This window comes from Pseudonaja textilis, chromosome 10 (genome assembly GCF_049901715.1).
Source record: "Pseudonaja textilis isolate UNSWEBS1 chromosome 10, rPseTex1.2, whole genome shotgun sequence".
Taxonomy (NCBI): Eukaryota; Metazoa; Chordata; class Lepidosauria; order Squamata; family Elapidae; genus Pseudonaja; species Pseudonaja textilis.
Genome location: NC_141999.1, coordinates 20,920,891 through 20,933,761, shown reverse-complemented (window position 1 = coordinate 20,933,761; position 12,871 = coordinate 20,920,891). Strand labels below are relative to the sequence as shown.

Below are 12,871 nucleotides of genomic sequence, written 5' to 3'. Positions count from 1 at the left end.
AATTGCAGGGATTCACTGACCAACAGCGGCAACAACAACAACGAAAAAAGGTCATTTAACAAATGTCTCCCTGAGCAACATAAATTTTGGGCTCCGTTGTGATCCTAAGTCAAGGATTCAATGTACTTTGGAAGCGAGGAGCAGACGAGCCAAAACAGGAATGGATCCTCTGAAGCCGTGGGATTTTTGGGAGGACCGTCTCCTCATGATCCTTTATTTCTTCAGTATCCCTTCCAGGTCAAACGAAGGGCCTGGGCCATCCCTGGAGACCGAAGTCTTCGAAACAGCGAGCGCTAAAATTAGAAGCCCTGTAACTACGCGTGGAAGCGTGGGCGGCCTTAGTGGCTAGGGAGCGAGCCTAAATTATTCCTAACTTTATTAATTACCGCGTTAGTAACACCTGAGGCAGCCGGGAGCATGCATGCCGAGAAAGACACGCGCATCTGCAGGCACACACACACACACACACACACCTGTAGAAGGGCTCCTTGGGCGAGAGGAAGTGAGGCCTAGCAAGCAGGTCTAAAGGGCAGGGACGTGTTGGAGGCGCCACTAACCTGCTCTCCAGTCTGCCATGGCTCCATCCCGTTTCGCCTGCGGCAGTCGACATCCACAATGCATTCCACTGCCAGGGGGGCTCCAGCTGTGCCAAAAAAAGCCAACAATCCAATGTTACGCAGTAAGCAAAAAAAAAAGGGGGGGGTGATGGTGGTTGGGTGAGAAACACAATTTATGTTTGAGGTTTGAAGCTGTCATCTCGTTGCGATGCCCAGTTGAAGGAATGACCACTCATAAAACACCTGAAATAGCTTGAGAGTCACCGCAAGAGGTGCTTTTTCAGGAGGCAAGTGGACTTTCTCTTTTTTAAAAAATAAAATAAAATAAATTTTATTAGTCATGTTTTCATCATAAAAACACATTCCCACTCATTACCGCTTTCCAGTATCGGCGTTCATTCACATTGACATCTGTGGTGGTATTCTACGGGTTCGGCCCAGTTCTGCAGAGCCGGTAGCGGCGATGAGCAGCGAAGACCGAACCCGTTCTCTCCGACACTCTGCTGTTGGGCCCACCTGCCCGCCTGGGTTCCCATATCACCTTTATGTCCTGCTTTTGTAGCGCAGCTGCTTTGCACAGCGATTGCTGAAGCGTCGGGGCGAGTGCAGGATTGCAGGCAGTGACTCAAAACGCCTCTGCGCCTGTGCAAAGTGTGCGTTTGGCGCACGCGTGTTGCCAAAGTGTGCACGCACACACCAAGCCACGCCCACCAAACTGGTGGTAAAAATATTTCAAACATGCCATGGATTGACCTACTTTCCAATTATGTAGGTTGCTACTATATATTACATAGTTGTTGCTGTATTCAGCATAAACCAAATATTTACAAAATTACAAATAGTATTTATCTCATCTTACCATAGCTCCTACATACCCTTCATCTATCAGTTTTGCGTCTACCTTCCAACCAATTGTACCATAAATTCCAGATCTCATAGTACTCCGTTTCTTCTCTGTCTTTTAATTCCATCGATAACCTATCCATCTCTGCACATTCTAAAACCTTTTTTATTATCATTATGTCGGAAGCAGTGTTGTCTTGTTTCCAGTTCTGGGCAAAGGCAATTTCTGGCTGCAGTTATATGAAGTATTATGTATTGGCATTTTTTACACATATTATATCTCAATATGCTGTCATCTGCCTCCTTGAGATGCCCACTTGAATGACCACTCATAAAACTCCTGAAATAGCTTGAGAGTCACGACGAAAGGTGCTTTTTCAGGAGGCAACTGGACTTTCTCAATTTTTCTTTAAAGACTTTTCGCTTCTCCTTCAAGAAGCTTCTTCAGCTCTAACGGGATGGTGGGGAATGGAAGGATTTATATTCCTTGCAGACAGCTGGCAATTTGCATCCTTTTAGGGATCATTGAGGCCTCTTGCAGGTTTATCTGTGTCCGCAGGGTCACCTGAGAAGGGCCAATATGTGTGAAGCCTTTTTGACTGCAGGGTATTTTTCTGCCGTGTGTTCCTTCACTGTTGAAGACGGGTGCAGGTTGTCAGGGACGAGTCTATGCTTCCTGCATCTCAGACTGAAGCGAAAATGGCTCCTGTAATTTGTACTCTTTCTGGAAATCTGTTCATACCCCCGCAACCATTCGAACAGGGTTCATCCCCAAGTGCACGGCTAAATGTCTATGGAGATTCTCAAGTCATCCAGGCCACAGTTCTCGCAATAGTGCTTTTTTTTTTTTTCCAGGAAGCAACTACACTTTCTGGTTTCTCTTTGAAGATGTTTCACTTCTCATCCAAGTCAGAGCTGAAGAAGTTTCTTGGACAAGAGGCAAAACATCTTCAAAGAGAAACAAGAAAATGACCTACAGGGGTAGTCCCAAAGGTGCTTTTTTCTGGAGGCAACTGGACTTCCTGGTTTCTCTTTGAAGATGTTTCACTTCTCATCCAAGAAACTTCTTCAGCTCTGACAGGATGGTGGGGAAGTCCTGTCAGAGTTGAAGAAGCTTCTTGGATGAGAAGTGAAACATCTTCAAAGAGAAACCAGAAAGTCCAGTTGCCTCCAGAAAAAAGCACCTTTGGACAACCATAACCTGGATGATGGAGAATCTCCATAGGCCACTACAAAAGTGCAGGTATTCCTCAACTTACAGCCATTTAGCGAGTATTCTCGAAGTTATAACAGGAATGAAATAGTGATTTACAATGGATCCCCACCAAGACCATCACCGCTTCCCCATGGCCCCAGGATCAAAGCTCTGGTACTTAGCCACCAGTATGTACCCTGTTTCCCTGAAAACAAGACCCAAATGGAAAACAAGCCCTAGCATGATTTTTCAGGATGCTTGTAATATAGGCCCTACCCTGAAAATAAGCCCCAGTTCAGATTGTCAACCAGGTGGACACATTTGAAACCGTATTTTCCCGAAAATAAGACCTAACTGGAAAATAAGACCTAATGCATCTTTTGGAGCAAAAATTAACATAAGACCCAGTATATACACACACATACATACACACACACGAAATACCATTCACGCATCATCACAATGTATATATATTTGTATATATATCATCACAATGTATATATATTTGTTTTCTGAGGTTCTCGCAGGTATTTGTATGTGGATCTTTGGTTGTTCGGGTTTTCTCCGCGTAAGATTGAGTATCTAGGCACAGCGTTTCGATGAAGTCTCATTCATCATCTTCAGGCTTGTGTCTTCGGCTCTGTGCTTCTCAGAGAAGCTTCTCAGAGAAGCACAGAGCCGAGACACAAGCCTGAAGATGATGAATGAGACTTCATCAAACGCTGCTAGATACTCGAATCTTACGCGAGCAACAAATGATATAATATAAATATATATATATATATATATATATATATACACACATACACACATACATATGAATGATATATTATCTCACCCTTTAGAACAGACTTATCCCCCAGATGGATTGTGATTTGCAGCCTTCTGCAATCCTGCTGACTTGGGAATGGCAGGAATTTTAGGCCAGGACACAACTGGAGGGCATCAGGTTGGAGAAAGGAGGGGGATTTCAAGCAACCCGACAGCTGGGCGAGGAAAGCTGGCAAGTCTCGCAGCGCAGCTCCAGTCTAGTACATCAACCTCTAGAAATAAACAACTGATCTGTGACTGCACCCAGCCCTCTCTTCTTCCCAGCCTACAAAGATAGAGACACATCTTTGGGATGAGGCGGGGCTCACAAGGACAAACTCCTGCTTTCCCAGGGAAAGCGGGGCGAGGTTTATGAAGCCCCGGCTTCCAACGGGGTTCGTGGGTACTTGGTACCGTCCCGAATTCTACCCTGCCTCTTTCCTGCTTCAAAAGATCTTTTCTTCCCTAAAAAGAGGAGAGCGGAAGACTGGGTCTCTTTTAGCCTATTAGTCCTCAATTTATGACCACAGTAAGGTAAAGGTAAAGGTTCCCCTTGCACATACGTGCTAGTCATTTCCGGCTCTAGGGGGCGGTGCTCATCCGTTACGAAGACGTCTAAAGACGTCTCCGTGGTCATGTGGCCGGCATGACTAAACGCCAAAGGCGCACAGGACGCTGTTTCCTTCCCACTAAAGTGGTCCCTATTTTTCTACTTGCATTTTTACATGCTTTTGAAACTGCTAGGTTGGGAGAAGCTGCTGGGACAAGGAACGGGAGCTCACTCCGTGACACGGCGCTGGGGATTCGAACTGCCGAACTGCTGACCTTTCTGATCGACAAGCTCAGCATCTTAGCCACTGAGCCACTGCATCCCTTTTTTACGACCACAACTAAGCCCCAAATTTCTCGTAAACATTTTTTAAATTGAATTATAGGGTATTGTAACATACAAAAGTAAATACAGGAGCAGAGAGTGGAGGAGGGGAAAGGGGGAAGAGAAGGGAGGAAAGATAAAGGGGGAGAAAAAGAAGCATTGACTTCCGACTCTCTCCGTTGCAATAGAATAAGGCATTGGCATCAAATCGCAGCTTTTTGCTTTTCCATAATAGCATGAACCAGTCATTTCTGTAAATGTCAATCAGTCTAATCTGTAAAACCGAAAGTCAGAACTTCATCCTTTTCCACATCAAGCACGAAGTTCAGAAGTGGTTTCCATGTGGAAACAAAAGTACTTATGTTCTTTTTTTTTTTAATCAAAGTGGTCAGTTTTGCCGTTTCTGCCAACCAGTGGTGCGATTCAACCGGGGTAACAACCAGTTCGGTGAACACGCGCTTCGCGCCAAATGCACATTTTGCGCACATGCCTAGCATTTAGAAAAGACAATTTTTAGCTAATAATACTTACCTTCTGCTTCCCCGGTGAGTAAAACAGCTGATGCGCGGGCGTATCAGCTGTGCTCAAAAACAAGGAAATAAAGCACAGGAAAAGGGCAGGGGCAGGAGGGCGGAGCCAAATGATCGCCAGAACTACCGGTTCACCCAAACTGGTCCAAACCGGTAGAATCTCACCCCTGCTGCCAACTCCATCAACTTCTGCAGCCAATTCTTCCAGGGTAGGAATCGAAGTGTCTTTCCAACTGAGGCCCAAATTTAATCGGGACAGTCCTTAATTAAATTTAGCCCCGTTTCACAACCTTTCTTGCCACGGTCGTTAAGTGAATCCCTGCATTTGTTAAGTTAGTAAGATGGTCGTGGGAAGTGAAGCTGGCTTCCCCGTTTCTGACTTTGCTCGTCAGAAGGTCACAAAGGGAGCTGCCTGACTGCCGGGGACTCTGCAACCATCATAAATACGAGGCAGTTGCAGATTTTTTCAGAATTTTGATAACACACCTGTGGGGTTGCTACAACCGTCCTAAGTGTAAAAAAACAGCTCTCCACAGGGGTGGGGCTGCTGGTGGGGGTCGCAGGAATTTGGGGGATCTTCTAGCTAAGATTCCGCACCGTTTGGAGAAGTCCCAAATCCCACTCCCGGCTGGCCCCACCCACCCCACCCTGCTCCTCCCAGGAGACCCCACATAGCCCATTTTGGATGCAGGTAAGTGCAGGACATGCTTGGGGAAGGTGAAAAACGGCCCTCCCGGAAGTTTGGGAAGGCCGGAAACGGGCCCATTTCCGGCTTCCAGAGAGCCTCCGGAGCCCGGGGGGTGGGGGGAAAACACCATCCTTGCCCTGGCGCAGGAGGCCGACTAGGCCACACTCCCCATGGTCACACCCACCCAGCAATCGGGCAGAGAACCCATCGCTAAAATTTTTGAAGCCCACCTCTGCCTCTACGTCCATTTTTTTTCCATTGCCGTTGTAACTTTGGTCACTAAACAAACTGTCGCAAGTCGAGGACTCCCTGTACCCTTGTAACTCTTGAGCAGTCGCTAACTGAAGGGTTGTTCACCTGACTTGTTTTTTTTTTTTGAAACCCTTTTTTTTTTGTGGGAGGGGGTGTCTCTTTGGGTCTCTGGAAAGGTAAACGTGGATGGGAAAAGCCCGAGAAGTACCCGGTTCAAATTCCTCTTACGATCTCTAGGAACAAAAGAGAAGGGAAAGTGGGGAGGCCGGGACCAGCGTCCGAAGGGTTAACTGGTGTTTGTGCTCTGGCACCTGTTTAAAGAGAATGTGGGAATGCTGGGTCCTGCCCCCTGCCGCTGACCCCTGGCGACCAATGTGCTGGTAGGGGTGTGGGGTAAGCAAGCCAAAATATGTCAACTATCCCCCCAGGCATGAAAAGTGACAACTCGGGGAGAATGGAATGAAAAGAGGGTGTGGGGGGGGAGATCCGTGTATTTAGGGGACAAGGTTGTGGGGGTGGGGGAGAGGCTATACAAGGACCAGCAATGGAAGACCCCACTCCACACAATCCATCCCTCTCCCCCTTCGTCCTCCCGCTGCAAATCTTGACCTCTGGTTTCCTTTGAAATTTTTTTTGTTTTGTTTAATTTTCGCGCAGCCATTCATTGCGAGGGAAAATCCTTTTTCGAGTCCCCTTTTACGGACCTCGTGTGACCCCATCCTGCCCTTGAGCCCGGAGAGGGTAGGGGCGGTCTGTATGTGTGTGGGGGTGGGGGGGTGTCATCCTCTGAAGGCCAATCCACCGCCACCGAGGTCTGGTGCCACATCTTCTGGGCCCGCGGTATAAATAGTCCGCTTTATAAATAATGCAGCATTATTATTCTCTCTCTATAATTATCTGGGGTGGGGGGGAAGTTTGCGGCCAGGCAGGTCCTTGGGCACATGGCGGCAGGTTGTGTTGACCGGGGGACAGCGTCCTGCTGCCTCTTTGAAGCGCCCTCTCCTCATGGACAGGCTGGCTGGGAATCCAACCAGCGGATCCTGCAACCCTATTCTCTCTGTGTGTGTGTGTGTGTGTGTGTGTGTACGCGTGTTTCACAAGTGAAGATTCCCAACTGCATCCCTTTCTTCTAAACCAACTTTAAGATGGGCGGACTTCAACTCCCAGAATTCTCCAGCCAGCAGAATCTGGTTGACCTTCAAGTTACCAAAGTTCAGAAAAATTATTAGAATAGGCCCCTTCCAGCCCTGATTTCTATTCTGTTCTGTTCTGTTCCGTAATTCTACTCTATTCTATATTGTTTTGTTCTGTTCTACTCTATTCTATTCCACTCTATTCTTATTCTACTCTATTCTTATTCTATTCTACTCTTATTCTATTCTATCCTATCCTATTCTACTCTATTCTATTCTCTTATTCTATTCTAGTCTAGTCTACTCTCCTCTTATTCTATTCTACTCATTGTAAGTCAAGACTCTCTGTATTTCCTAGTTCAACAATCTTAACACTTCCTTTCATACAACTCCTCCTGGCTGACCAACCGAATCTGTACCATACCAAATTCGTACCAATTCAAACCATAAAACCTATTCTCATAATAAAATGAGCTCGACTTCCAGATGCGTTAATCTCCTTTTCGAGAATTCTGGTTGTCATCCAGCACATCTGTGGAGCATGAGAGGAGTTGCTATAGCTGGGATTCTAGCAAAGTCCTGCCAGTGTAAGATGGGAGGAACTGAGGCAGGCATCCTGAAATGCAAATCCTGGAAGTGCAGGCATGCTTATTCTCGAACAGACTGGCAGAATAGAATAGAGTAGAGTAGAGTAGAGTAGAGTAGAATATAGTGTAGAGTAGAGTAGAATAGAATATAGTGTAGAGTAGAGTAGAGTAGAATAGAATATAGTGTAGTAGAGTAGAATAGAATAGAATATAGAGTAGAGTAGAGTAGAATAGAATAGAATAGAATAGAATTGAAGTGTAGAGTAGAGTAGAGTAGAATAGAATAGAGTGTAGAGTAGAGTAGAGTAGAATATAGTGTAGAGTAGAGTAGAGTAGAATAGAATATAGTGTAGAGTAGAGTAGAGTAGAATAGAATAGAATATAGCGTAGAGTAGAGTAGAATATAGTGTAGAGTAGAGTAGAATAGAATATAGTGTAGAGTAGTGTAGAATAGAATATAGTGTAGTAGAGTAGAATAGAATAGACTATAGCGTAGAGTAGAGTAGAGTAGAGTAGAATAGAATAGAATAGAATAGAATAGAATAGAATAGAATAGAATAGAATATAGTGTAGAGTAGAGTAGAGTAGAGTAGAGTAGAATATAGTGTAGAGTAGAGTAGAGTAGAATAGAATATAGTGTAGAGTAGTGTAGAATAGAATATAGTGTAGTAGAGTAGAATAGAATAGAATATAGCGTAGAGTAGAATAGAATAGAATAGAATATAGTGTAGAGTAGAGTAGAGTAGAGTAGAATAGAATATAGTGTAGAGTAGAATAGAATAGAATATAGTGTAGAGTAGAGTAGAATAGAATAGAATAGAATAGAATAGAAAAGAAAAGAATAGAAAAGAATAGAATAGAATATGGAACAGAACAGAACAATTCTGTTATTCTAATGTCTATATATGCCCACGTTACTTACTGGGTGACCATAGGCAAGTTATGCAAGTGTGTGTGTGTATACATGCACACTGTGCATATGGTAAAAAAATCTCCTGTCCAATCTGCGATAAAAATCAGAAGAAAACAAACCTTCCTTATACAGCAGTGTTAGATTTTTATTAGCTCAAAAAAAAAAAAACCCAGATAAAAACAAATACGTTCTCCTGGCAGATGTGGCACATATGAAGTTTCAGGCGCTTTCTTTTTTTAAACTCCATTCACTTTGCCACGCAAAGAGTAAAAACAGTTTTGGCTCGGGCACACACCCCTTCGGATTTAAATTAAGGGGCTCCCTTAATTTTTTTTTCCTTTTCCCTAACCTGGTGTCTTAAGTGGTCCAAGGGGTGAGTGAGTGACAAAAGCCCACTTTGTCAGCACCCACTGCAGGAGGGATAAAGGACTTTAGAAAGGAAACACAAAAACTCCTTTTTATCAATTAAGAACCACTTCCTTTCATCCTATATCCCGCTTTGGAAACTTTTCCCTTTTGGGACAAACTCTGTGGAGATTAGATGGACCATCCGGAGCGGCTTGTCTTTCCAAATATCCTTTAGGGAAAGTAAATTGGCTTTCACTCTCCGCCCCAACCCAGAAGCCACAAGCCTCGAAGGGCATCCATGCCCTTTCCCTGTTGTAAGTCCCTTTCGCAGCTTCCCCTACCCCCAAAAGAAGGGCTTTCATCCAGAACCTGCCCAAAGAAAGGGGAAGGAAACCCCCCAAAAAATTGCTCCATGAGATTCAAGAGACCCTTTAAATCCCCCCCCCCCAATAAAAAGAGCAGGGGCGAAGAAAAGGAGAATATAAAAGGCACTTACAGAGCAAAGAAGAGGCGGGGGTCTCGAGGAAAGCGGGGTGGGGTCCCTGTTTCAGAGGAACCCCCCCTTCCCTCAATTGGGAACCTCGACCTCCCCTTCCCCCCCTTTTTTTTGGGGGGGGGTGTCCCGGCGGGCTCCGAAAGGCGACTCGGGCACCGGCCGCCGGGCAGGGTCCTGCCAGAGGCAGGGAAGAGAGGAAGGGGAAGGCGGTTATATTTAGCTCCCAGGGCGGGGTCGACTTTCGGAAGAAGCGAAGGAGGTAAAGAAGGAGTTAGCGGAGAGAGGCTTAAACTTAGACAGGAGGGCCGGGCGCCTTGTGACTCCCTGCCACGGCCGAAATAGCCCAAAGTTCGTCCCTGCGGCTGAATTAGCAGCAGCAGCAGGAGGAGGAGGCACTAAAAACAGCTGCCGTGAAATCTTTCCTCCCTCCTGCCGCCGCCGCCGCCGCCGCCGCCCTGGGGAGCCTTGCCAGTTGGCATCGCCCTCCTGCTTTTGGCCCCGGGCGAAGGGGCGCGGGAAACGCAAGCCCGGGCCGGCTCCGCGGCTCGCACGCAGCCCAGCCCAGCAAACGGCTTCCCGTCGCCTCGCCTGCCGCTTTTTCCCAGCGCAGCCAGCCAGCCAGCCAGCCGGCGGGACGCTTTTGGCTGCATGGAGCAGCCGCTTTTGGCTGCTTTGCGGCGCCTCCTGCAGGCCAGCAATTAGCCCGAAGCAGCGCTGAGCTAGATAGCCGCGCTAGGTGCGCGAATCCCCGACTCTTTGCACCTAGCCGCACCCCGCCACGCTCCTCCAGCCGCGGGACGGCTCTCTCTGTGTCGTGGAATAAATGCGGGTGGATGCATAATTTTGTACTTGTTTGTTTACTTGCCTTGATATCCGTGCTTCGCTATGTAACTACGTGATCGGGCTTAGTTTGGGGGGAGGAAGATGAAGGGGGAAATTTCTGCCTCTGCCTACCAGCATCCATCCATAGTCATCTGGCCAGCAGTCCTGCGTGAGAGAGTTAAGGGCTGTTTGGAAACGGAAAGAGTATTGGTTGTGTGAGCAAGGAGACAGCAAGGAGCCTGGGTGTGGCTTAGCTCAACTGTTCTGTCCTAAAGCTGCTTGGTGCTGTGAAACTGAAACTCCTCTGCTTGTGTTTTGCATTTGGAAGAGATTTCTTTTCAGGTGGGGAGGGGGAGTAGAACTTCTTAGCATCAGAGTGCGGGTTAATAATAATAATATAGGAAATATTAATTCTCAGTTGGTCATTTCGAAAAATCCTTTCCTAGTGAACACCTAGAAGCCAAGAGGAACATACGTGCCAAATTTCAAGTTTGTAGGCTTTACGGTTCTGGAGATTTCGTGATGATACGTGAGTGGTATTTCACGTTTATATATATCGATTTTGTCATATCTATGTAGTGTATATTGGAGGTGGCAACCCTTCGAGAGCTATATGCAACAAATGTTCGTTTTAATGTATGACAATTAGCGTTCATTCAAAGTGACAATAAAGTTAGTCTAAGCCTAAATCCGGACCGCGGTGGGATGGGCAAACCCCAGACCGTTGCATTCTGCAGACCCAGCAGTCAGGTTAATACGGAAGGGGGTTGTGTGAATGTAGCCTTTGCGGACTTTCTGCCCTGGGTAGGAGGAGGGGCGTCAGAGGCTTTCTCAGGCTTTGAAAAAGTCGGAGGGGCGGAATGACCCTTTCACACGTCTGTGGTGATGCTCAGTCTCTCCAGGGCATGGTTGTCCCAAAGGTGTTTTTTTCAAGAGGCGACTGGACTTTCTGGTTTTTCTTTGAAGACCTTTCGCTTCTCATCCAAGAAGCTTCTTCAGCTTTGATGGGCTCATTCCCCACCATCCAGCCAGAGCTGAAGAAGCTCCTTGGATGAGAAGCGAGATGTCTTCAAAGAAAAACCAAAAAGTCCAGTTGCCTCTTAAAAAAAGCACCTTTAGCATGACCCTTTCACATGTTTTTTTCTTCTCCCTGAATCAGTGGATGTCCCTTGTTTTTTTGCTCCAGACACACAGGAACCTTCCAATAGTGAAGCGACTCTGGCTTATAAATTACCACAGTAATTTATCAGTGGGCTCTTGCTACCTGCCACTAGCACGTCTTTGCCTGCCTTGGATAGAATCGATTGTCACGACAGCCTTATTGTGATTCTTACAGTCTGGGTTCATACATTCACAGAGGTCATTGTCAAATATTGATGGATGATCTTAATCCATTTGGGAGGAGTAAGTGCAAGCTAGTCAAAATAAGCAGACACAATGGATTTGTATGGGAAAATCTGGCAGGCAAAATAGGAAGAATAGCCTAGTTGCAAGACCAATTGTAGCAACTTTAAGACCTGCGGACTTCTACTCCCAGAATTCCTCAGGGGGGAATTCTGGGAAATGAATCCTAAGTCTTTAAGTTGCCACAGTTAGACACCCCAGATGCAAGTTTTTTTATACTTATGAAAAGCAGTAAAAATTCTGTTTTTAAGTTGTTTATGAGATCTTAGTGTATACACACACACACACACACACACACACATATGTATGTATGTATGTATATGTATGTATGTATATATTGGCATTCCACCAGGACCTATGATGACCCAGGGCGTGGCACAAAGGCAACACAGTCAGATAATCAGTAGGAGTCCCTTTATTAGCTCCAACTTTGCCCCCAATGTCCTGGTTACCTTCTGGCTGGAGAAAAACTCTCCCAGGAACAGCCTTTGGCTGCAGAGAATCAAGTCCAAAATGTGGTCAACAAAAACTGTAACTTAAAGTCCAAACAAGGCAAGATGAGGTAATTAGTCTGGCAGGGCAAGAGAAGGAATTCCAGATGTGAAGGCACGGCTGTAATTCAACACGGTTGGGAGGATGCCAGGACCACGGATAACCAGAGTCAACACAAGATAAACTCACGTTTGTTCCCAGAATACACTGTGCTCAGTTGCCTCTCTTTTAAACTCCCTTCCCAGCTGTGGCTAATGAAGGGAATCAGGGCCCTTTCCTCCCCTGTAAGCCATGCAACCCACGTTGCTCTGTTCCGTTCCTCCCTGCGTGCCCTAGGATGAAGAGGGGGTGGGTCTGGGTCTTCCTCTGAACCCCCTCTCCCTTTTTCTACCACTCCCCTGCTCTGCCCAGCTGGGCTTTGCCCTTCCCCAGTTCCCTCCACAGCCAACGGAGACACACTCCCACTCCCTGTCAGCTGTTCATCTTTCTCCTTGGATTCAGACTCCAACATGACAGGACCCCCAAAGAGGGATATTCCCCACTCCCCAATTTGCCCCATGACAACATCCCTGCGGGGTAGGTTGGCTGAGAAAGTCACCAGGGAACTTCCTCTGCTTAACATACAGGTAATCCTCATCTTACGACCCCAACTGAGCCCAAAATTTCAATTGCTAAGCAAGACAGTTGTTAAGGGAGTTCTGCCTCATTTTACAACCTTCCTGGCCCCAGTTGTTAAGTGAATCCCAGCAGTTGTTAAGTTAGCAACGTCATTGTTAAGTGAACCTGGCTGTCCCATTGACTTTGCTTGTCAGAAGGTCACCAAAGTTGTCCTGTCACCCCTGGATACTGCAACCGTCATAAATATGAGTCAATTGCCAAGTGCCCAAATTTTGATCACATGACCATGGGGATGCTGCAAAGGTTGCA

General features: G+C 46.4%; 1 protein-coding gene across 2 annotated transcripts in view; it reads right to left on the bottom strand.

Annotated features, from left to right (window-relative positions):
- Positions 1 to 9,406, bottom strand: part of ERF (ETS2 repressor factor) — a 45,162-nt gene extending 35,756 nt beyond the window's left edge. Inside the window, exons 1-3 of one of the 2 annotated variants that reach the window (XM_087940111.1) lie at positions 9,227 to 9,298; positions 3,434 to 3,638; positions 558 to 643 (exon numbers count right to left, since the gene is read on the bottom strand). In XM_087940111.1, coding sequence (XP_087796237.1) covers positions 558 to 621 — 64 coding nt within the window. In that variant the 5' untranslated portion in view covers positions 622 to 643; positions 3,434 to 3,638; positions 9,227 to 9,298. Of the gene's footprint in view, positions 1 to 557; positions 644 to 3,433; positions 3,639 to 9,226 lie in introns of both variants that reach the window. The other variant, XM_026715509.2, reaches the window with a different exon arrangement.
- Between the last annotated feature and the right edge of the window lie 3,465 nt (positions 9,407 to 12,871).